Source organism: Ursus arctos, unplaced genomic scaffold (assembly GCF_023065955.2).
Source record: "Ursus arctos isolate Adak ecotype North America unplaced genomic scaffold, UrsArc2.0 scaffold_24, whole genome shotgun sequence".
Taxonomy (NCBI): Eukaryota; Metazoa; Chordata; class Mammalia; order Carnivora; family Ursidae; genus Ursus; species Ursus arctos.
In genome coordinates, this window is record NW_026622919.1 from 1121979 (window position 1) to 1145156 (window position 23178).

The 23178-nt window shown below is 64.6% G+C and overlaps 5 protein-coding genes across 17 annotated transcripts; 3 read left to right on the top strand and 2 right to left on the bottom strand.

The window, feature by feature from the left end:
* The first annotated feature begins 237 nt into the window (after positions 1-237).
* LOC113244485 (carbonyl reductase [NADPH] 2-like) lies at positions 238-2551 on the top strand. The gene is made up of 8 exons (XM_026483857.4): positions 238-346; positions 857-954; positions 1063-1217; positions 1312-1354; positions 1426-1525; positions 1650-1714; positions 1997-2114; positions 2225-2551. Exons 1-8 carry the CDS (start codon positions 253-255, stop codon positions 2326-2328), a joined length of 777 nt encoding a protein of 258 aa, XP_026339642.2. The 5' UTR covers positions 238-252; the 3' UTR covers positions 2329-2551.
* A 1819-nt stretch (positions 2552-4370) lies between these two features.
* On the top strand, positions 4371-7404 carry DCXR (dicarbonyl and L-xylulose reductase). Its single transcript, XM_026483858.4, has 8 exons — positions 4371-4478; positions 4629-4726; positions 5224-5378; positions 5473-5515; positions 5589-5688; positions 5779-5843; positions 5934-6051; positions 6179-7404. The coding sequence occupies exons 1-8, from the start codon at positions 4427-4429 to the stop codon at positions 6280-6282; spliced, it is 735 nt and encodes a 244-aa protein (XP_026339643.2). The 5' UTR covers positions 4371-4426; the 3' UTR covers positions 6283-7404.
* Positions 7405-8318: 914 nt separating this feature from the next.
* On the bottom strand, positions 8319-10697 carry RAC3 (Rac family small GTPase 3). 2 transcript variants are annotated; one of them, XM_048211653.2, is made up of 6 exons: positions 10575-10697; positions 10066-10137; positions 9818-9935; positions 9616-9678; positions 9029-9192; positions 8319-8830 (listed from the first exon to the last, which is right to left on the bottom strand). In XM_048211653.2, the coding sequence occupies exons 1-6, from the start codon at positions 10607-10609 to the stop codon at positions 8770-8772; spliced, it is 513 nt and encodes a 170-aa protein (XP_048067610.1). In that variant the 5' UTR covers positions 10610-10697; the 3' UTR covers positions 8319-8769. The 2 variants fall into 2 exon arrangements, with proteins under 2 accessions (XP_048067610.1, XP_048067608.1); XM_048211651.2 differs by having other exon boundaries at positions 9033-9192; positions 10575-10693.
* Positions 10698-11160: 463 nt separating this feature from the next.
* LRRC45 (leucine rich repeat containing 45) lies at positions 11161-19151 on the bottom strand. 12 transcript variants are annotated; one of them, XM_048227248.2, is made up of 17 exons: positions 18486-19151; positions 17906-17967; positions 17423-17493; positions 16963-17141; positions 16561-16689; positions 15502-15581; positions 15091-15149; positions 14731-14808; positions 14327-14462; positions 14174-14251; positions 13980-14091; positions 13799-13869; positions 13327-13419; positions 12957-13049; positions 12275-12448; positions 12057-12204; positions 11161-11810 (listed from the first exon to the last, which is right to left on the bottom strand). In XM_048227248.2, the coding sequence occupies exons 1-17, from the start codon at positions 18703-18705 to the stop codon at positions 11614-11616; spliced, it is 1980 nt and encodes a 659-aa protein (XP_048083205.1). In that variant the 5' UTR covers positions 18706-19151; the 3' UTR covers positions 11161-11613. The 12 variants fall into 12 exon arrangements, with proteins under 12 accessions (XP_048083205.1, XP_048083203.1, XP_026339644.1 ...); XM_048227246.2 differs by having other exon boundaries at positions 12275-12445; positions 15469-15581; XM_026483859.4 differs by having other exon boundaries at positions 15469-15581.
* A 173-nt stretch (positions 19152-19324) lies between these two features.
* CENPX (centromere protein X) lies at positions 19325-23076 on the top strand. The gene is made up of 5 exons (XM_026483865.4): positions 19325-19419; positions 21816-21867; positions 22084-22137; positions 22381-22469; positions 22551-23076. Exons 1-5 carry the CDS (start codon positions 19390-19392, stop codon positions 22563-22565), a joined length of 240 nt encoding a protein of 79 aa, XP_026339650.1. The 5' UTR covers positions 19325-19389; the 3' UTR covers positions 22566-23076.
* Positions 23077-23178: the final 102 nt, after the last annotated feature.

Below are 23178 nucleotides of genomic sequence, written 5' to 3' on the forward strand. Positions count from 1 at the left end.
GGGTCAGCTCCAGGCCATCTGTCCCCAGCAGCCAAAGAGGGGCATGCCCCCAGTCCAGGGTTTACTTCTATTTCCTTTTCCAAACTCAGGGTGGAGCTTTTGGCCAGCACCTTTGGATTGTGGGTGGGGAGAGCGGCAGATCCCTGTGAACAAGGAAACAGAAGCTGTGTGACGCCCCGCCCCTGCCCTGTGCCCCCAGCCTCCCTGCCTCGACACCCCCAGAACGGCCCGCCCCAGGCCTTTAAAACCTCCATGCCCTCCTCTCCCGCTGGACAGAGGCACAGAGTCAGCACCATGCAGCTGAATTTCAGCAGCCTGCAGGCCCTGGTGACAGGGGCAGGGAAAGGTGGGTGTGAGCAGGGCAGGTGAGGGTGCAGGAGGAGCCAGGTAGACAGTAAGGTGGGTCCCGAAGCCTCACAGGCCTGTGTTGGGGTCTGGGTCCCTCCATGCCCGTCACAGACCAGCCCGCCAGCAATTATCCCCTTACCACACCTCCGACAACCCCTGGACCTGAGCGCAGCCTGATGTTACCACCCAGCAGGCTGCCCTGGGACAGGACACTGGCCACTCCCTGGTCAGTGCAAGACCCCTGCCCCTAGATGGTGGCCCTCAGGCTCAGAGATGCAGCTAGGGCCTCTTCCCTGGGCCCAGTGGGAAGGAACTCCTCTCTGGGGCCTCCCTTGGCCAGACCCTGGCTGGCCCAGCCTCTGACTCAGACCACCAGTTACCCCTTGGTGTCCATTCTCTGCCCAGCACCCTCTCACTGCCCTTTCCCAAATGGAGGGGGCTGCAGCCTCAGTCCTCAGCCTTGACCCAGATGTGCTGGGCCATCTGCTCACCTGGTGCACCCCTGCAGGGATCGGGAGGGACACTGTGAAGGCCCTGCATGCTCTGGGAGCCAAAGTGATAGCCGTGAGCCGCACCAACACTGACCTGGTCAGCCTCTCCAAGGAGGTAAGGCATGCAGCCCCGCCGTGGCCCAAGCCTGCCCCCCACACCCTCTGGTGCCTCATGAGCCTGCAGGGACTACCTCCTTGATCACTGACCAATGCCTCTCCACAGTGCCCCGGGATAGAGACCGTGTGTGTGGACCTGGGTGACTGGGAGGCCACGGAGCGGGCCCTGGGCAACGTGGGCCCTGTGGACCTGCTGGTGAACAATGCTGCTGTGGCGATAAAGCAGCCCTTCCTGGAGGTCACCAAAGAGGCCTTGGACAGGTGGGGAGTGGGAGAGCAGGTGGACTGGGGAGGGGTGGCTGAGGACCTGGGGCAGATGTGGCCTTGGACCATCTGACTGTCTACCCTCCCCCAGGACCCTCAGTGTGAACCTGCGCTCCGTGTTCCAAGTATCCCAGGTGAGCCAGTGGGAGGGCAAGGCCCAGGTGGGAGTGCCACGGGGTCACGCTGCCCCTCTCTTGGCTTCTAGATCGTGGCCCGGGGGCTGATCCAGCGAGGAGTGCCTGGCTCCATTGTCAACGTCTCCAGCATGGTGGCCCATGTCTCCTTTCCCAACCTAGCTGTCTACAGTGAGTCCCTCTGCCCAGCCTGTACCCCCCATTCCATGCGGGAGATGCTGGGCTCCTGGGCTTAGCCTCTGTGCAAAGGAGGCTGAATCCCTACGGGATCCTCAGTGCTGTCTGCCCTCCACAGGCTCCACCAAGGGCGCAATGACCACACTCACCAAAGTCATGGCCGCAGAGCTGGGACCATACAAGGTGGGCATGGGAAGGGGCGCCTGGGGAACAGGGGTGGGGGGGTCACAGAAGGGGGATGCAGGCACAAGGTAGGAGCTGTGGAGCAGGGCTTGGGGCTGGCAACGATAACGGGCAGCAGAGGGTATGGGACAGGCCTGAGGACTACCCCAGGCTCTGGGCAGTGGGGTCAGCCACGGACTGAACACGGACAGCAAATTCCGCAGGTGTTGGGGGGAGGTGCTTAGAGGCTGTGGGGGCGGGGCTCATCTACCAGCTGAGGCCAACTTCGGCCCCGCGCCCTAGATCCGCGTAAACTCCGTGAACCCCACGGTGGTGCCGACGGCCATGAGCCAGAGAGTCTTGACGGACCCCGAGTTCACCCGGAAGCTGAAGGAGCGGCACCCGCTGCAGAAGTTTGCAGGTCAGAGGGGCTGCCGGGAGCGGCGGGAGCCACCTGGGCGGCCCGGGTGGCCGGGGCGCGCCGCGCTGACCACGCCTTCCCGCTCGCCTGACCCTCGCCGCTCCCCGCAGAGGTGGAGGACGTGGTCAACAGTATCCTCTTCCTGCTCAGCGACCGCAGCGCCTCCATCAGCGGCTCGGGCATCCTCGTGGACGCCGGGTACCTGGCCTCCTAGAGCGCCCGGCGCGGGGGAGCCGGGGGGGCGGTGCTCGGCCCACCAGGCCCCGCCCCACGCCCGGGCTCCGCCCCACGCCCGACCACGCCTTCACCCTGCCGGCCCCACCAGCCCCTCTCCCCTCCAGACCCGGTATCTGGCCACCCGCCCCTGTCGCCCCCGCCCGGTGTGTCCTCCGCTGTGCTGGTTGAATTTGCCAAAATAAATGGAAGCCATTCTCCTGGATCCAACGCGTGCCAGGATTTTGGAGGAGCAGCCGCGAAGCTGGGGAGGGGAGGACCAGGGGTGGGGGGCGCACATTTCACTTTCCATGAAGTGAGGGGAGGGATCCTAGGGCCAGCCGGATTCCACCGCCGACCCGGGCCTGTGGCTGGAGGGCTGCGACTTGTTTACACAGAAGACAGCCTTGTTGTCCAGCCCCTCCCCTAAACAGCCAGTCAGCCCTGGGCGAGGCCAGAGGCCGGAGGGCGGCCTACAGCCACCTTCCCTCCCCTGGAGGCGCTGGCCCCGCCGCCCAGCCCCATCGCGCAGCTGCGGCCACCCCCGGTCCGAGAGGTTACGGGGTCTGGCATCTGGACTAGACGTCGGCCATCCCTTGGGAAGATGGGAGGGAGCGCTCAGCCCGGCTGTTCGGGAGGGGGTGCTGAACCAGTCGAGTTTATCCAGCCCAAGGGAATCCAGCTCCACCTCCAGGAACACCTCCCTTCGCAAGACCGCTCCCGGGAAGGCGGCCCGAGCTGGGAAGGGGTCCACAGCGGCTGCCCTGCCTTGTGTCCCTGGCCCGAGTCCAGGCACAGGAGCTCTACAGGGCACCGGGGGGTGATGAGGCCGGAGGTGGTCACTCAGCTAGACTGGAAAAGTCTCCAACCCTGAGCAAGGACGCAGGAGATGAGGGGCTGGGGTGGGGTCCTGCAGGCAGTGGTCCCGCTGGGGGGGGGGGGGGGCGGAGAGCACAGGGTGGGGGTGGGGACAGCTTAGAGCATTTCCGGCCGGCCTGCAGGGCCTCCCACAGCAAGGTTTGTGCCAGAGCTGGCCCACTGGGATCCCGGGAGAGGTTAGAGGATTTGGACACAAAGGAAAGCCACAGCAGGGATCTAAGCAGATGTGCTTGAATTCAGGAAGGGCTTTAAGGTGGGGGCTGCTCTTTCCTCGGCTTCCGGCAGGGTTTGCGGGGCTGAGAGGGGATGAGCACGGCGGGGCCAGGCTGGGCGGGAGGACTCAACTTGGCTATTCTCCAGGGGCTTCTCAGATATGGGCCTCATGCTGTCCTGGCTGCCATCTCCTCCAGCCTGTCCATTCCTCGGGGCCCAAAGTCCCAGTGACAGAGGCCCCGCTCTTGGCCGTAGAAGGCCCTCCAGGCAGCTCTAGGCTTTCTCGCCAGCTCTTACGGGGAGGCAGTGCACACATACGTATCTCCCACATATATCTGTAAATGACCCTAAAGCCTCAGGAAGCAATGCTTGCCCTCGCTGGCCCCTGTGCACCTCGGTGACCCCAATCCTACCTGTTCTTATCCTACCCAAGTTTTGTAAAGTGCTGGTGGGCTCGAGTGGGCGGGCCTGGATAACATCGGGGTTCAGCCCCCTCGAGGCTGAAGCGGAACCTCGTTGGCATTGGCTTCTTGGGGCTTATTTAGTTGTCCAAACTCCCCCTCGGGGCACTCCCGGGGAGCCCGCCTGAGCCACTCCCAGGTCGGGGCGGGGGGAGGCATGCGGTCCTCGCACCAAACTTCGCTTCTCAGAAACCAGACACGTAACGTCAGCGCTGCGTTCTCCGTTTCACGGGTCATTCTGGCACTAACCACCGCATCTGTGCTTTGGGGAAAACAGGGAAAAAACGCTCGCGGAGGCTGCTAACCCGATTTCACGCCCCGTTGACCCGCCGCCCCCACCGCCCCCCACCGCCCCCACCGCCCCCACCGCCCCCACCGCCCCCACCGCCCCCACGCCCTTAGGCCAGTCTCCCCACTAAGGGAGGGGCTGTTTTAATGTCCCCGCCCCCAGCCCGGACACCCGCCTGTGATTGGCCGCCGCGCCCCGCCCCGCGCCCTCCCACCCGCAGTGTCGCGGCCGCCGAGCGCAGTCACCGAAAGCTAACCATGGAGCTGGGGCTCGCGGGCCGCCGGGCGCTCGTCACTGGGGCGGGCAAAGGTGGGCCTGCGGGGCGGCCGGGGTGGGGGGTGGCGGGCGCCGGGTCCGGGGGTGGCCGTCGGTCGGGGGGGGGCGGCGAGCGGTCGGGCAGGGGCGACGGGCGCCCGGGGCGGGGGTGAGGTGCTGCACACTGAGCCGCGCTCCCCGCAGGCATCGGGCGCGGTACCGTCCAGGCGCTGCACGCGGCGGGTGTGCAGGTGGTGGCCGTGAGCCGGACCCAGGCCGACCTGGACAGCCTGGTCCGCGAGGTAGGCACCGCCCTGTCCCCGCCCAGCGGGCGGCGGGAGGCGGGCGGGGCGGCGGGGCAGTTGGGCCCGGATGCGCAGGCGCCCGGTGCTGGGGCTGACCGAGGGGCCTCAGCAGCCCCTCCCGGGGCCCTCGGCCTCCCTGAGCGGCGCAGCGTCCGGAGGAACGGCGACGCCCGCTGGGCTTGGAAGGAGGCAGAAATGGCTGCTTTGCAGGCCCATGAGGCGCTAGGGTGCAGGAAGTGGACTAGCCAGAAGCGGGGCCGCCTCCAGGTCCCTAAGCCCTGAAGAGCCCAGGGGCCCAGGGGCCCAGGGGCCGTGTGAGCTCCTCTGTCACCTCCTTCAGCAGCCTCGGATTCTGAACCCCAAGAAGGGATCTGTACCCTCTGGGACTTCTAAGCCCTCCCCATGCAGGTCTGAAAGGCCTCATGTGGCAGAGGCCCAGCTGCGCCCCTCCTTGGGCATGGAGCCTCTGGTAGCTGTGCCCCCCCTACACACAGTGCCCTGGGGTGGAACCCGTGTGTGTGGACCTGGGTGACTGGGAGGCCACGGAGCAGGCCCTGGGCAACGTGGGCCCTGTGGACCTGCTGGTGAACAACGCTGGCGTGGCGCTGCTGCAGCCCTTCCTGGAGGTCACCAAGGAGGCGTACGACACGTGAGCCGGCCAGGGTGGAGGAACCCTAGGACAAGGGCTGCCCCCTGCAGCAGCAGCCGCAGTCCCTGACCAGGGTCTCTCCACCTGCCTCTAGGTCCTTCAACGTGAACCTACGGGCTGTCATCCAAGTGTCCCAGGTGAGCTGCCTTCAGGGCAGGAGTGGGAATGGTGGGTGACCAGTTCTGCCTCACGCTCCCTCTGCAATTCCAGATCGTGGCCAGGGGCTTGATAGCTAGGGGAGCCCCGGGGTCCATCGTGAACATCTCCAGCCAGGCCTCACAGCGTGCACTAACTAACCACAGTGTCTACTGTGAGTAGGTCCCAACTACACCCCAGCCCCCACCCCACTGACCCCCAAGCCTGCAGCCAGCTCAGGCTCCAGGCCTGCCTCTCCTCACAGGCTCCACCAAGGGTGCCATGGACATGTTGACCAAGGCAATGGCTCTGGAGCTTGGGCCACACAAGGTGAGCCCCACTGGGATGTCTCCGGTCACTCAGCCCCCCTGCCCTGCGCACCTAGCTTGCCTTGCTAACCTCCTGCCTGTCCTGGTGTAGATCCGCGTGAACACGGTGAACCCCACGGTGGTGATGACCCCCATGGGCCAGACCAATTGGAGCAACCCCCAGAAGGCCAAGACCATGCTGGATCGAATCCCGCTTGGCAAGTTTGCTGGTGAGTCAGGCGAGAGCCCAGTGGGGAGTCGCTGCGGTAGCCCGTGTGCCTGCCTCCATGAGGAGTGGCAGGGAAGGGTGAAGGGCAGCCCCCTTCACCTGTGCCCTGCCTTCCGCCCTGCCCGCAGAGGTGGAGAACGTGGTGGACATCATCCTTTTCCTGCTGAGTGACCGGAGCAGCATGACCACAGGTTCCACTGTGCCAGTGGATGGGGGCTTCCTGGCTTCCTGAGTCTCTACCTGACATGCCCCTGCTCTGTGCCAAGCCCACCCCTGTCCCCCCATCTCTCCAGTAAACATGATTCTTCTGCCTAGCTGGCACACTGATTTCTAGGCGGCTGGCAAGTGGCCAGAGATGCAGAGCCCAGTGCTGCATGTGGGAAGGAGTCCCAGGTAGGCAGACGCCCTTCGACTTACATCCCAGGCCAGGTGGCAGGCTGGCTCCCATGCCTGAGATTTTCAGACGTGGCCAAGTCCCTAGCAGGGCCTGGGAGGTAGAACCTTCCCGCAGCTCCTAAGCATGGTAGTGCCTTTGACCGAGGGTGGCCTTCGGGCCTGTCCAGAGGCCGTTGGGGTAGAAGAATGGAGTTTTTAACAACCAGCTTGGTGGGTGTGATCCTGACATGAGTGTTGCTTGATTCTCATCAAAGGTAACAGGTCAGACAAAGGGGAAACCAGAAGGATGGAGGCTGGAGGTTGGCTATTTGTCAGTGATCTGAAAGACTTTGCTGAATCAGATGATAGTTTTCGAATACTGGAAGAACATTTTCTCACCTGTTTGAGTTAGTTATTCACAAAGTACTGAGTGCACAAGACTGCCGTGTGTGAGTTTAATCTGCTTTAAGTCTAGACGATGAATAGTAAATCAAGCCCCGTGGTGGCACTTGCTTGTTCCCGCGGTGTAGACTCCCACCCATTTGATATCACTGAGGGCAGAGTTGGGGAGAGATGCGCGGCCTCCCACCTTTTTTTTTTTTTTAAGATTATTTTTAGAGAGACAGTGTGCAAGCGGGAGAGCAGGAGAGGGGGAGGGAGAGAGGGGGAGAGAGAATCTCAAGCAGACTCCCTCCTGAGCGCAGAGCTGATGACACAGGGCTGGACACAGGGCTCGAGACCGTGACCTGAGCCGAAACCAAGAGTCAGAAGATCAACGGACTGAGCCACCCACGCGCCCCGAGGTCTCCCACTTTTATGTGGCATCCTCACCACACACACAGTGCGCATACACCCCAAAAACATCGGTGATAGCACTGTGCACAAAAACACTTAGGGGTGTTTGGAGTATTTGTTGATTTTGTTTTTAATATAGCTAATTGTAAGTTTATATAATAATTAATAAAGGCTATTTAATGGGTGCCTGGGTGGCTCAGTCGGTTAAGCGACTGCCTTTGGCTCAGGTCGTGATCTTGGAGTCCCAGGATCGAGTCCCACATGGGGCCCTCTGCTTCTCCCTCTGACCCTCCCCCCTCTCATGCTCTCTCTTATTCTCTCTCTCTCTAATAAATGAAATATTTAAAAAACAACAACAACAGCAACAAAATGGCTGTTCAGCAACGGCTAGCAAAATTCCCAGATCTCGCAGTCGGCTCTCCCGAGCTAGCTCGGGCCTGCTCTGCACGCCGCAGGGAGGCACCGGCTTCTAAGCACGTGTCTGCCTGGAGCGTGCCCTGTGGCTTCGGAGGTGAAGTCCGAGCTCCTGGACCGTGACTCCCAGGGCCCTCCCAGGCTGACCGCGGCTCACCTCCCGCTATGTGTGACTTCAGCCATGACAGACTGCCCCCTTCCCTGCTCTCTGAACCGTGCTTGACCTCTACACTCTGTCTACACTGGATGCCTTTCCTCCTGACCACTTCTCTTCCTGAATACTCGGCTCAGTGTTACCCTGCCTTAGTGGGTGGTGGGGCGCTAGGGGAGAGGCTGCTGGGACAGTCCTGCCAGGGGCTCTCTAGGGCTTGGTGGGCCCTGACTGCAGGCTGTCCCCTCACCACACCTGGGAGCTGCGGGTCCGAAGCCCACCTCACTCCCTGGGTGTGCCCCTCTCAGAGGCCTGGAGTCAGTAGGACGGGGGCTTTCTTCACCCCAAAGGGGCTGCATGCCCTTACTCCCGCTTTGGTCTGGGTTCCGTCCTTCGGGAACGGACACAGTTGAGCAAGGTCTTTTTCTCCTTTTGCCCAGCGTGTAGGGTCAAGCTCACCCCTCTATTCTCTATGGGGGAGGTTAGGGGCAAAGCACCCCAGGCCAGACAGACAAGTACCCAAATAGGAGATGTTGGTGGAGAATGTTTATTGTATAAAAGAAGTAAGGGCCACCCCATCCTGGGGCGCAAGAACAGGACCCATCCCCCCAACCTCCCCCATCAGGAAGCCCATCCTGGGGCTGCCCTGGACCCGCCCCTACAGCCTGAGGGAGACCCTGCTCCCTTCCAGCCTCCCGTGGGGTCCAGGTCAAGCTGGAGCTGTGCCCCCAGAAAGAGGAGACAGAGCAGACAGGACTCCATTGCCCCAGCCCTGTCCCCAGGAGTGGTGGCCTCGTCCCCATGCTTCTTCCCCCTCCCCACCCACACCACTCCCCCACAGCAGACTCAGGGACACCACATCTCAACACGACAGCAAACACGGGCGGGCGGGGCTGCTTCTCTAGAACCAGGCTCTAGAAGACCGTGCACTTCTTCCCCGGCTTTTTCACCGGGGGTGGGCAGAGCACAGCCCGGATGGCCTCGTCAAACACGGTCTTCAGGCCCCGCTGAGTGAGGGCTGAGCACTCCAGGTACTTGACAGAGCCTGGGAGCAGCGAGGGTAGGGGACGCTGAGAATGGGAGTCAGCGAGGGGGAGGACAGCAAGGGAGGGGGTAGTGCGGGAGGGGGCAGTGACGGTGGTCGGGGGAATGCAAGGAGGGGGTCAGCACGGGTGGGGGCCCTCCAGAGCATGCCTTCCGCCCCTTCTTTCCTGCCCCCACCCGAAGGCCCCACAGTGGCCACTCACCAATCTCACGGGCCATGGCCAGGCCCTGGGGGTAGGTGATAGGTGCCAACTTCTTGTCCCGCAGCCGTTCGATGGTGTCCTTGTCGTCACGGAGGTCCAGCTTGGTGCCCACCAGGAGGATGGGAGTGTGGGGGCAGTGGTGTCGCACCTCTGGGTACCACTGTGGGGACGGAGGCTCTGACCCCTACACCTGGGGGCTTCCCCTGAAGCCATGCCCACAGCAGGCCATGGCTCCTAAGGGTCCCTTCATCTCAGTCCCTGGATCCACACCGAGCCCTTCCTGCTTCAGGAAGCGGCCAGTGGGCTTGGTGGGAAAACGACCGAGGACAGAAATACCTACCAGGAAGTTTCAAGGGCCTATCAGCCCTCCCTGCTCTGAGAGCCTCACTCAGCATCCCTACCCCACCTCTGCTCCTTCATCCCTCCCCTGGGTCACCTTCAGACCCAAGCAACACAGGGACCCTCTCTGCCTCCAAAGGGCAAATGACGTAAGGTCTTCAGGCAAGAGATCCCCCAACCCCAGGGACAGTCCTCTGGACAACCCCCTCTCCTGCAGACAGGCCCTCCCGGCAGCACAGCCTACCTTGGCTCGCACATTCTCAAAGGACGCCGGGCTCACCAGGGAGAAGCAGATCAGAAAGACGTCCTGGGGAGGAAGGGTGAGGGGGCCCAGGTGGGAGTGGTCAGGGACCTCCGAGCGGCCCCTGCTCCCCCACCCCTACAGGAGGACCTCAAGGACCCCGCCCAAGCCCCCCAGCTCCACGGCCGCCGCCGTTGTCACCTACAGTTTGGGGGTAGGAGAGCGGCCTCAGGCGGTCGTAGTCTTCCTGCCCGGCCGTGTCCCACAGCCCCAGGTTGACCGGCTTCCCGTCCACCATCACGTTGGCGGAATAGTTGTCGAAACTGCCCGGCAGAGCAGCACTGTCAGCCAGCTCTGGGGCGGCACCCTGCCCCCCGCCCCAGGGAGGCTGGCCCCGACGCCCAGGGGAGCCCTGAGACGGGCCGGCCCAGACACGCCCGCCCGAGCGCTCACACGGTGGGGATGTACTCTCCCGGGAAGGCGTTGGTCGTGTAGCTGATCAGCAAGCAGGTCTTCCCCACGGCGCTGCGGACACAGGGCGAGCCCACGTTGCTCCCGCGCCAAGGCTCGGCCCTCTGCCCAGCAAGGGCAGCCCCCTCCCGGGGACCCGCAGGCGGGGACGGGGGTCCCGGCCCAGCAGAGCTGCAGGGCGGGGGGCGAGCGGGCTCCCAGATCGCGGCTCCCGGGAGGGTGGGACCGGCGGAGGGCTCGGTCCAGGTGAGAGGCCTGGCCCCACCCACCAGGAGGCCAGGCGGCGGCCCGGGAGCATCAGGTGGGCCTGGGCGGCAGGCCCGCGCCGCGCGGCCCGCGGGGACCCCGCCCCGGCGCGCCCTCCGGCCCCAGGGCGCGCGCGGTAGGGGCGTCGGGGCGACAGGGCCGCCCCACCCGACCCCGCCCCGCCGCCCCGGAGCCGCGCGCTCGGCCGGGGCAGGGTCCCCGCGGCCTCCGCGCCGCGCACTCACCCGTCGCCGACCACCACGCACTTGATGGCCTGCATGGGCGCGGGCCGGGCGGGCGCGGCCGCGAGCCGAGCTGCGGAGAAATGCCCGGCGCCGCAGCGGCCGCGGACCCGAGCCGAGCCGAGCGGCCGGAGACAGCCGAGCGCCGCCGAGCGCCGGGCGCGGAGACAGCCGAGCGCGGCCGGCGGGGGGCGCGGGGGGCGCGGGCCCGCCCCGAACCCGGCCCTCGCGGTTCGCGGAGAACTCCGCGGAGGGGTGGGGACACGGCGACCCCCAGCCAGTCCCCAAGCCCGGGGGGGCTCCCCAGCGCCCCCGGGATCCCAGCCACGGGCCGGGGGGCAGCGCGGGCAGACGACTCCCACCCCCACGAGGCCGTGCGCGGGGGTGGTCTCCGTGCCGTGGCCTCTTCGAGGGAGAGCACGCCCAGGGCCCTCCGGCCAGGAGACAGCTGGCGCTCGCAGCGCCGCGTCCGGCCCCCGCCCCCGCCCCCGAGGTCGCCGGCGGTAGGGAAGGGCCACCCAGCTGCACCGGGGGGTCTTCCTTGCAGGGCTGGGAGCACAGACTGATGCGGGAAGACACCGGCCCGAAATGTATCACAAAGTGTACAAGTTCTGTATTTGCAAAGGTCCGGGAGACAGGGCCCAGCCCCGCGGGGCGCTCTCGTCACACGGCACGAGCTGTTGCGAGAAGGGGCTGGAGCGGGGGGGAGAGGGGGACACGGGTCTTCTGGACTTCCTTCCCACGTGGGGGCTTTTCCTCAGATGCATGTTAGGTACGTGCCCTGGGACTGGGGAGAAGGACTGGGAAGGGCCCGGGGTGCCCACTCCAGACGTGGAGGCCAGCAGCCCTGGGCTCGCCTAGCCGGGTCCCCGGGGGTGTGCGCGGCGATCCCCCTCACTGATCCGGCTGGGCACCGACTGTCCGAGTCCCCAGCTGCAGACCCTGCCCGCTGCGTCCCGAGAGGCAGCGTCCGGCAGGAACGGGGACACGGATATCTGGGAGATGCCGGCCTCCTGCCCCTCCTGCAGACTCCTGCCTCCCTTCACTTCTGGGGGCTCAGAGCCCTCAGAGGAGACCCCTGCACATAAGCAAGGACAGCGTTTTGCAGGAAGCTGGCCCTCTGGGCCTCCTCTTCCCGGATGCGGGCGATCTCGGCCTCCTTGAGCCGGAGCTTCTCCCGGAGAGATGCGTTCTCACTCTCCCTGTCCAGCAGCGCCTCCCGGTGGTCACCTGCCATCACTGCAGGACAAGGAACGGGGTGGAGACGGCGCCAGGCTCAGGGCGCTGCCTGGGCACCAGCCAATCCGGAGGTCCGCAGAGGGGCCTGGTGGGGCTGGTGCGGGGTCCCCTGGGGGTGCAGACACCACCTGGCGCCGCCCGGAGCGCACACCCCGGCCGAGCCCAGCTCTGCAGCCCAGCCGCCCGTCAGATAATCCGGGGAGCAAAGGTCCTGCCGCGACGGCGCGGGGCTGGGGCTCAGCTCACCTTTGAGCTGGCGTTCCAGGGCTGCCACCTTCTCTTTCAGCGCCTCCTGGGCGGTCAGTTCTGCCTGCAGGCGGCCGTTCTGCTCCCGCAGCTCCACCCGCACCCTGGTCACCTCGGCCACCTTTTCTTGGTCCTTGTTGCTCAGTTCCTGCCAGACACGGGGGTGAGAACGTGGCGGGGGGCGGGGGGCGGGGGGGGGTCCCTTCACGTCCAGGTACCTGCTGCAGCTCCTCCAGACGCCGCCTCAGGCCTTCCACCTGCAGGCTCAGCTGGCTGGCGCGGGCCTGGGCATCGGCCACCGTCTGCCTCTGCTGCAGGCAGGCGCTCTGAGCCTCGTCCCGAGCCTGCGCCAGCAGCCGCAGCTTCTCCTCCAGGTGAGCCAGGCGCTGCTGCTGTGGGCATGGGGGAGGGGCTGGTGAGCAAGGGGGAGGGCTGCGGCCTGCCTACTGCTTCCCTGCAGGTGGCCCTGAGCTCCGGGGGTGGCATTGATCGCCCTGCTCAGCCACAGGGGGGCTTTCACTGCAATGTGGAAACGGCCTCATAACTCAGGTTACTGTGTACGTATATTCCAAACAGGCTCAACCTGAACTAGCCTATAGCGAGTACCCGTCTCCCAGGCTGACCATTCTGCCTCTGGTTCCTGGCTTTGGCCATGCAAACCCCTCCCCCATCCCAGGGCTGGACATCAGGGGCTCTTTGTAGGGGGGTCAGATGGGATCCTGGACCTGTCTTGCTCTGACTCCTATCTGCCCCTGTACCCTTGGCGCTCCTGTCCCCCACCTCTCTCTACAGAGCTGAAAGACAGCCTGGGTCTGGCCTGTGCACTTCTGCCTCCCAGGCCTTGCTTCCTGGTGGGCACCGCAAGCAGTGGGCTCCAGCCTTGCCTGGCCATGGGCTCACCTCCTCCAGACGGACTTGGTTCTTGGCCTTAATGAGCTCCTCTTCGGCCTGACCACGCTCACTGAGAGCTGCCGCCTTCACTCGGCTCAGCTCCTGCACCGCGGACAGTGACCCATAGTTCTCCTGGCCCCGGCCAGGGACTCCTCTGGGCCCACCCAGCTGCTGAGCCAGGGGGTACCCCTGCACCAGCCTCCTGAGAGCTTCGCTCACTAGGCAGGGTTGCCACAGCCAAGGGATCCCATGTCCCACCTCATTAAGTCCCTCTGGCCTCACAGGGATATTGGCGGGTGGGTCCTGATGAGGTTCTGAAACCACAGAAGGGATGCCCCAGGGAAGAGCACAGCCTAGCACCCAACCAGCACACGCTCACCTCCTCCAGGGATAGCCGTGAGGCCTCCAGCCTCTGTACCCTCTCCTGCATGGCCCTCTCACTCTCTTCCAGGTGACGAGTCATGTGTTCCACCTGCCCAGGTGAGGGGCAGGAACGGGGCTGGAAGACGGTCTCCCCAGCTTGCATCCCCCCATGGAATCCCCACCCCGTGGCAGGCAAATCTTGGGGACGCTTTCTTCCCAGAAGGGGCTGCCCCTCATGGCTTTGCAGGAAGTGAGGATGGAGGACATATCCCAGTGTCACACCCAGGCAGCAGCTGGTGCTAGGATCCTTTCGAGAGGCTGGTTAGGAGCTTCTGGGTCTGTCATCTGCCGGGGCAGGCAAAGAACTACTGCCCAGCACCCCAAGGCTGTCAAGGAGAGCACAGCCAGGGGTGTGCGCTGGGGACACCATGCCACCCTGGGCGGACAGTAGGGACAGCAGGAGGCCGGACAGTGTAACCAACAACCACCTCCTTGGCTCGCAGCTGCTCCACGTCCTCCAAGCTCTGTCGGGACCGTTTCTTCTCCAGTTCCAGACGCTCTGGAAGCCCGGGGGGGGGGGGGGAGAGCATGGGTGGGATTCCCTGGGGGGCCCTCGCTCCCTGTCCTCCCCTCTCTGGGCCCCTCAGCTGTGGGCCTGCGTGCGCCCACCCTCAGCCTGGACAGCCCGTATCTTCAGCTCAGCCGCCGTGTTGGTCAGCTCCTGCCTGGCCAGGAACAGCTGCTCCTGCTGAGATCTCACCTTCCGCTCCAGCTCGTCCACCTGGGAAGCCAGCACCGTGGACGGGAAGCTTCGGCTTCAGCCCCAGCCCCTGCCCTGGGGCCCTGGCCCCACACCCCCCTACCTGGTTTCGCAGAAGCAGGTGCTTCTCGTTGGCAGCAGATAAGTCTCTGAGGAGCTTAGACTCCCGCTCGGCAGCCTCCTGAGGGTGCGACGGGGCATGGGCACCGCTGGTCACCCCGCCAAGCACCGCCTGCCCGCCTGCCCGCCTGCCCACCTGCTGCTCTAGCCGGCGCTCCTTCGCCTGCCTCTGCGCCAAGCTTCGCTGCTCCTGCTCTGCCGTAGCCAAGAGCTCCCCCAGGCCCTGGGCCTTTTGCTCTGACAGGGCCAGGGCGGCCTCGGCCATCTGCAGCCTGTAAGGAAGGAAAAGCCATCCCAGCTTCCCCCTGAGCCTTGCAAAGGCACTGCTGTTCTCATTCTTGCCAACCACTGGTCACCTCAGCTAGAGCTCACCTCCTCCAAGAAGCCTTCCGGGGTTACCAACCCAGCTGTGTCCCACCTCTACTTTGTACACTGGGGATGAGGGTTCTTGTCTGCATCACTCTTTTCTGCCCATGGGCACATCTCCAAAATGTCCCGAAGCCACCCCTCCACCACTCTCCCGCCCTCTGCCCCACTTACTTGGCCTTAAGGGCATTGATGATGGAGTGTCTCTCATTCAGGGCTTCCTGAAGCTGCCCCACGCATGCTGCCGATGCCCTATAAGCAGAAAGGAAGGTCTGAGAACCCCAAATCTCAGAGCGCCCCCAGGTCCACTTGGCTCTGGTAGCAGCTGCTGCTCCTCTGCTTCTACAACGTTCCAGGTGTGGCCGGGAAGCTCTCGGCGCTGCCCCTAACCAGCCAGTGTCCTCGGCAAGCACATGCCACCACCTCATCGACGGGCAGGTGACAAGGCCCAGGGTCAGTCACCCCACGAGGCCAGAGCCAGGACCCAAACCTCAGGCACCCCAACTGGGCCGGAGCCCCTGGTCCTGCGCTCACCTGCTGCTCCTGGCCATCTCTTTTCGCTGCTTATCAATCGTCTCCATCAAGTCCAGAAACTGGGGACAGAGCCAGCCAGAGCCCTGGTCAGGGCCCGGAGCAGGAAGGAGAGCGGATGCCCGCCGAAGCAGCAGAATAGAGAAACGTTCGCCTCATTCAAGAGGGGGATGGGGCTCCCACACAGGGAGGCCCACCTGCCCACCCATCCAGAAAGAGGAGCTCAGACCAAAAGGCTGCCCCTGGCGCCTGAGTGTTGGCCACCCAGAGAAGCTCTAGGGTCCAGGGGAAGGGAAGATGGCCAGGGCATGGGGACCAAGGCGGGCCCTGTGTCCATGCAGCTGGAGTGAGGCTCAGGGTCAGAGGCAGTGCTGTCCCCACCTGCCTGGATTTCTCTTCCTGGAGGTGCTGTACCTCCTTGCTGAGCACGTGGGTGCGGGCCCGGTTCTCTCGGGAAGTGGTCTGCCGCTCCTGGTTGTGGTCCATGGCTTGCTCTACGGGAAAGAACCCCGTTATCCACCAAGGGGACTGCCCAGCCCCGCGGAGTGGCCAACAGTTAGCCCGGCCCAGAAGCTAGTCATCGGAGAATCCACACCGTGTCGGCAGTCTCACCCTGCAAATCAGAGTGCGCTAGGAGGCGAAGGGCTTTAGTAGGGGTAGGGATGGCGGGAACGGTGGGGCCAGCAGCCCAGAAGGCACCTGTGCAGGGGGCACGCACATGGGGAGGCAGGGGAGACACTCAGCTGCCAGAGACGGATGTTAGCCTCTGGCCCAAAGGTCAGAGTCCACTGTATGACTTTTAAGAAATGAACATCACGCTCAACTCCTGTGTTAGGGAGAGATTCAGACAGCATTGGAGAGGGGCCAGCCAAAAGTTGGGGCAGTAGAAGTCAGGGACGACGACACAGGCGGGGCAGGCCCGGCAAGAGGCGGTGGCCCCTGGGTGGCTGGCGCTACTGGTAAGACAAGTAGTCACGGGGAGTGGCAAAGCGTTCCACTGAGCTTGGCTGGGGCTGAGCTGTCGGCGTCACCAATGGGAGGGGACCATGGACCCGAGGTGCCCCACACCCACAAACTCTGGGGTGCTGGGGCACATGCCAAGAAGCCCCTTTCCAGCTGTGGCTGGGCCACCAAGGCATAAGCATGGCCCTCGGGGCAAAGCCTCAAGCCACAGTGCCTCCGCTTCTTCCTATGTACAAGAGGTGACCCCCCACCTCACGGGCCTGAGAAGTGAGTGTGCACACTGAGGAGGGCTCAGAGCAGGAGAGGGCAGAACTCCGCAAGCTCACCGCCACCATATCCCTCCCTCGACACCTTCTCCGTCTCCTTCCCGTTTCTGATTCAGGCCACCTCACAATGCCTGTGCACAGCCCTGTCTGAGCCCCTCCTGCAGAGGCTGGCCCCATCAGAGGGAATCCACTTTGTGCCCAGCTCCAAACAGCACACGCCGTCAGCGGCCCCGAGTGCCCATACCCACAGCTCTGAGGATGTCGCCTGGGACGTTATTTCCTGCCAGCTCCAGTCTCCACAGGGTTCTGTTGCGGGGGAGACAGTTCACCAGGGCCCGGCCCCCCAGGAGGCCGATGCTGTTCCAGCGCAGGTCTGGAAGGAAACCTGTTGTCACCAGATGGAATGTGCCTGCACAAGGCTGGCCCAGCCCGGGATGGTTTCTTTGGGGAAGGGTACTCCCTGTGATCCCCAACAGAGCAGGAGCCCCGCTCACCGAGCCCTCCCTACAACACCTTCCCGCCCCCTTGCTTCTGGAAGAGGACAACAGTGGCAGGAGGGCAAGCAGCAGCAGGAAGGCTAAGGGAGCAGGGGGTAGAGCCCCAGACTGCAGACCTAGAGGAGAAGGCCAGTGCAGGGAGGCCTCACCCAGCTGCTGGAGGTGGGCGTTGCGTGTCAGGGCCAAGGCCAGCTCCTCTGCGCCCTTGTGGCTGATCTGGTTGTTGCGGAGGTCGAGCTGCCGGAGAGCGCCATTGCCCGCCAGCGCCCCGCAGAAGGCAGCAAACGCATCTTCCCACGGGCCTAGGTTGTTCCACTCCAGGGTGAGACTGCACGGAAGGTGGACGTGAGGTGTGGCCCCAAGGAGCACCCTGTTGTCATAGGGGCCAGAGGAGAGGTGCAGCCTTCGGGGTCTCTGGCAGAAAGGCTGGGGCCACGTGGTAACTTGTACTGGCCAACTCCCTACCAACGGATGGGAGACACCGACAACCGGCCAGGAGACCATGCTCCCAGGCTGCAGAATGTGCCCTCTGAGCCAACCCCGAACCATTCGTGGGGGTGGGAGGGGTGCTGGGGGCTGGCGGAGAGGGCAGGGGCCAGGACGCTTCACCTCTGAATGGACTTGTTCTGTCGGAGCAGTTGTCCCAGAGCCTCAGCGCCGGCAGCCTGAAGGTTGTTGCCCTAGGTCAGGAAGGGGCAGGTTGCTTAATTCCCCATCGATACAGGCTGGGCTCCAAATGCCACGTCCACACCCCGCAGGGCCCTGGTCAGGCAGCGGATGAGGCCAGGTGGCCTGCTCTCGGCAGGCGCGGCTCCTTTCAGATATTGCTTTCCCTGACCGCAGTGGGCCTCCCGGTGCAGGCTCATGTTTGTTCATGGGAACACTCTGGAAATCACATTCCTGACCTCCAATCTCCACCCACCCACCCCCATCAAGACCATCAGAAATCGGTGTGGAGCCCTGTGTGCCGAGAGTACTTACAGACACTGTCTCTGACCACCATCCAGATCTTCACGCTGCCAGGACACTCAAACCGCCCCCCACCCACCCCCCTGTCTCAAGTAGTACGCCCCTGAGTGCAGACCCGCTCACCTTTAGATCCAGAAACCGCACAACGGTGTTGGCACACAGCCCCTGGAGCAGCAGTGTGGCCCCTGTAAGGGGTAGGGCGTCACTCTGGGCCCTTGAGCTCCTCCCTGTGGGCTCCAGTTTGGAGCAGCTCCCCAGACATAGGGGGCAGATGACTGTCCCAGTGGCCCCCAACCATCAGGATTCATGCCAGGAATGAGTTGCCCTGATCACTGCCAGGTTTCAAACATCTGTTAGGCACAGAGCCAAGCTGCTGACCTCATATGCTCACCAGCATACTGGGTCCCTCCTAAGTCAGGGGAAGGGAAGGGTCTCTGTCACAAAGAGCAATTGCCCTCCGCTGCCAGGGACGCTGCTGCTGCTTCCTTGAACTACATGCAGTACAGAACAGTAACCCCACAAAGATGAGGTCCGGTGGGATGGAAGAGCTCTCTGCCAGGGCTGTCAAGGAACGAGGACCACGTGCAGCAAACCAGGGCAAACAGAGCAAGGCCAGGCTGCCCTGAGGCAAAGGACTTGACCCCAACCCCAGCTCTGAAGTTGCAAGGGCTGCCCTTGCCCCTGCCAGCGCTCCAGTGCCCACCTTCCTCGCTCAACATGCAGTCACTCAGGATGAGCTCCGTCAGCAGTGCCTCCTTCTGCAGCAGCTTGCCCAAGGCCCTGCAGGTCTCCACAGTCAGGCTCTGGGTGGCCAGGTCCAGCCGGCCCCGCGGCAGCTCCTGCAGTTGCTGCAGGACAGTTTCCTGGGGCTCAGCCCCACTTTCCTTGCACAGCCGCCTGTAGGAGTGCTGGAACTCCTCCATGGCACGCTCCCAGAGATGGGCCTCACCATGAGCCAGCTCGGGCTGGCAGGCGGAGGGAAGCCGAGTGCTCGCTCAGGCTACCTGGCTCCTCTCCCTAATTGCAATAGGGCAGGGCCTCTCCCGTGGGGGCCTACGGCGCCGGGCAGCTCAGGATGGAGCACAAAGACTCCTAAATCCTCAGCAGCCGAGCAACGAGGGACAAACCGAGTTGGTTCTCCAGGAGGGAGACCCCATGAGGGCGGGGGAGGTGGGCAGGGGACCGCTCCGGCAGGGACCCGGGGAGGGGGGCGTCGACCAGCCGACGGGGATGAGGGCTCCTCGCAGACTGGCCCTCCCGCGGCGGGGCGGGACCCCAGGCCCCCAGCCCGCGCGCTTCGGACCCTCAGTCGCCGGCCGCGGGGCCGCGCGGACTCCGCGAAGCCTCAGTATCCAGGAAGAGCAAGGCGCGCCGGGAAGGGCGGGCGCAAACTGCAACTCCCAGGAGGCTTTGCTCTCCCCGGGCCAATAGGGACGAAGGGGCGGGCACGCACTGCGGGCCCGCGGGGCGAGGTGGGGCGGGCTTCGGAAGGCGCGCTCCGGGCTGATTGGTTGGAGGGGCGGGGGCGGGGCTCCGGAGGGCGCGCTCAGGGCGGACTGGCTGGAGGCTTCCCGGAGCTCTGGAGGGCACGCGCCCGGGCGGCTGTCATGGAAGAAACTGGTGGCGGCTTCCGGAAAGTGAGAGGGCAGGCAGGGCGGGCGGACGGGCCCCACACTTGATTCACGTTCCCAGAACCGCGCCCTCGGCCCTCCGCGGGTGGGGTCCTGCACCCGAGTCGCCGGAGGTCGAGCAGGCAGCCGGGTTTGCCGCAAGAGGGAGGGGTGTGCAGAAACCGGGCGGGGGGGGCGCGCTCCGACAGGAGCCCGGGACCCCCCACCGCCCTAACGGCCCGGTCCCCCGGGCGCCCCGGGACCCCGCAGGACAGGCTCTCAACCAGGTGGCGCGGAGGGGTCCACATGCCTGCAGATTGTCAAGCTTCCCTTTGGCCTGTTGCCTCTCTGGGGGCCCTGTGCTCGCGTCCCACCCGAGCAGGGCTGGAACTGGCCCTGCTAGTCTGGGGGCGGGGGAGGGGCTGCGCACGTGTCCTGCTGGACACCAGGCAGGCACACCTGCATGCCCTCGACATAGATTAACCCTGTTAGAATGTGGGTACTAGTACTATCCTCACTTGCCAGTGGAGAAACCGAGGCAGAGCTAGGGTTAACCTCAGGCGGTTCCCCTCCGGAGCCTCACCGTTTGCTCTGCCCTGGTGCGTGCGGTTCTGGGTGTCTGGGAGGGTATGGAGGCCCTCCGGCTTCCACGCCAGCAGGCTGGGAGTGGCTTCTGAGTCTCACTTTATGGCTGTGTGCGAAGCTTGGGAGGCCCTCAGCCCTCAGTGTCAGGCCGGTGCGCCAGGAAGGCCCACGGGCCTTGCTCCACCGCCCGGTAGGAGTTACTGCCTTACAGAGAGGCAGGGCGGGGGTTCTCTGTGCTCCCCTTCTCCTTCAGCCCCCTCTTCTCCTTTGTCACCCAGCAGGGTGGCTCGGCCCTGGCCCAGAAGTGGTTAATCACAGGCTAGGGTGACTTGGCAGAGTGGTGGTCATGAGAACCCCCCCATATTTGCTGGAGAGAGAAGCACCAACCAGCACACCTGGAGAGCCCCGGAGTCCTCACCCCAAGGGCTCTGGCCAGAGCTGGGGTTATCATTACCCTTAAGCAGGGCTGCCCCAGGTGACTGTGAGAGGGACAGCGGAGCTGTAGGGCCTGCACGCAGTGGAGCAGAGGCTGAATGTGTCCCAGGTCCTGACCTCCTCAAGTTTGAGTCACTTGTCTGTTTAGGGAACCACCACCACACACAGCTGGTGCTGACTCCTTTAGTCTCGCCAGGCCGGGTGCAGCCGCCCTGCTCTTGTCGGGCTCCCCGGGGTCCGGGAGCAGGTGGGGCAGCAGCCTTCCCCGCCTCTCCCAGCAGCTTCTCATAAGCAGCAAGAAGGACCAGCAGGTGGCGCCAAGCTCTCACAGTCAACGCCAGGAGGGCGAGGCTGTGTCTGGAGCCACCGGGGGCAAGTTCTTACCCTCCTGAGCCGTGGCCCCAATGGTGCCCACTCCCTCCCCTGCCCCTCTGCTCTGCTCCTGGGCTTTGCCAAGCTGCACTGGGTGAGGCAGCGAAACCTCCCGTGGCTACAGCTGGAGGCGTGGTCAGTCCCCAGCTCACCTTCCCTGTGTGACACCCCGTTTCTGGGCTCCTGCTGCCCTCCTCCTGCCTCCCTGCTGGCTCCTCGTTCACAGCCTCTTCTGGCTGGACCCTGCTCTCTGTAACCTCCCTTGGTCCACCCCCCAAATCCTCCTCATCCTTCGACCTTCTGGAAGGCTCTTCTCTCAGCTCCAGCCACCTACCCAGCTGCTTGGCTCGAGTGCCTCATGCCTGTCCCTCACTCAGCGTGTTCCAAGCTGAGCTCCTGGCCCCTGGAATCCATCTTTCACCCACAGCCCCCCAGCTCTGCAGAGCGGTGCTGTCCTTTAGGGGCTCAAGCCCCCACCTTGAGGCGTCTCGGCTTGGACCCACCCTTGTCTATCCGGAGGCCCCGTAGACATGCTCAGGCTCTGCCTCCCCTCCTCCCACATTCACCCTGACCGCCCGTCGCCGCAGCAGCCCAGCCTCTGCCCAGCTCTGGGCTTCCCACAGTGGCCATCCCAGGCCCTGCTCGTGGCTGACTCCAGGGAGGGCCCTTAGAGGGAGCTGACCTGGCGCCTTGACCAGGGTCTGGCACAAGCTAGACAGTGTTGGCGGTGTGGACACACCTGCCAAGGGGCCCACTCAAGGAGAGAGCCTCAGCCCCGGGGACGGGAGCGCAAGACCGCCCTGGATCCCGTGAGGACTGGAGCCCAGAGAGCAGCGGGTGGGCACCGGGGCTGCTCCCGCCTGTCCACCGCGTGTCTGACTCGTAATCCTCCTGGAGGCACTGGGGGCTCCTCACTGCCCAGTCCCCCGCCCTGGGAGAGGGGCTCGCCAGCATGTGGAACTCGGCGCCCAGGGGGTCTGTGGCAGGCAGGGTGCAGTGCCGGGCGCCTGACCCGTCCCCCTGCCCCCCAGGACCTGGTGAGCAAGCTGCTGCAGCTGCACTTCACGGACAGCAAGACCAAAGGTTCGCGGGCACCAGCTGGTGGGCAGGGCCAGACTGGGGGGCTGCCAGGCACCGTGACCCAAACTGCTGCTCTGGGGGGGCCGAGGCCTCGGGGAGGGCAGGGGGCCACCTGCATGAGGAGTTGTCAGGTCAGAAGTAGTGAGAGCAGCGGGGTGGCCGGGATGCCAGGGGAGGGCAGAGCGCGCGTTCTGTAACTCGCTCCCCTCCCCCTTGCAGTCAGCGGGGACGCGCTGTGGCTCATGGCGGAGCTGCTGACCATCTTTGTTGTGGGTGAGCCAAAGGGCCCCAGCAGTGTCCTCTGGTGCCCCACCGGGCTGGTCATGACTCTGTCCCCCTTGTGTTTTCCCACCGGGGGGACCCACACACACCTCTTACCCATCTTCCCACCAGCCCTTAAGCTCTGTGTCCACTGGCTCGGTCTTCTGAGCTGCCAGCCAGCACGGGGGTGGGGGAGGCAGCCCAAGCACCCCCACCCGGCCTCTCCAACCTCACTGTCCTCCTACGTGGTGGCAGAAACAGCCGTCCGCAGCATCCGGCAGGCCCAGGCAGAGGACCTGGCTCTCGTGGACGTGGACCAGCTGGAGAAGGTGCTGCCTCAGCTGGTAGGTGGCCTCATCCTGCGTCCTGCCCTCCCCGGAGCAGGGCTGGCACCCACGGGTTCTGAGTGCTGCTCTCCCCCACAGCTCCTGGACTTCTAGGGCCTCTACCCCTACTGCAGCCCCCGTCCAAGCCAAGGCCAGGCCCCGCGCCCGCACTTCTGTGGCCTCTGGCTTCAGACAAGGAAGGAGCCGCTGAGACTCTTCTCCAGCCCCCAAGACCCAGCGAAGTCCTGACAAAGGCCCCACTCCTCCTGGTGTCCCTCTCTGTCCTGCTGCTGACCGCCCGGACACAGCAGGTGGGAGGGTTGCTCGGGGGGGGGGGAGGTGCCTTCCCCTCACACCCACTGGTGTTGAGAGAAGCGCAGGGTCCTGGGGAGGCAGGTGCTGAGAAGCTGAGGGGGCCCACCCGCCCGCCCGAGCAGGTGGCCTATGCCGTCTACAGATAAGCAAAGCTGCACACAGGCCTGACACCCCGACATCAAAGCTCCTTGCAACCTTTTAACCATTTGATACCCCGTCAGAAGATGCTTCCCTGATGCTTTAAATTTGTTCTCACGAGGCAACGTCAATAAATCAAAGCCGCCTCTCAGGCACGCCTCCCTGTTGCCATTAATCACCCAAAGTCAAGTTGCCTCAAAGCCTCCTGGCCTGCCCCCATCCACGCTGCCGAAGGGAAGCGCAGCTCCGAGCAGGGCCAACACCAGACTGCATG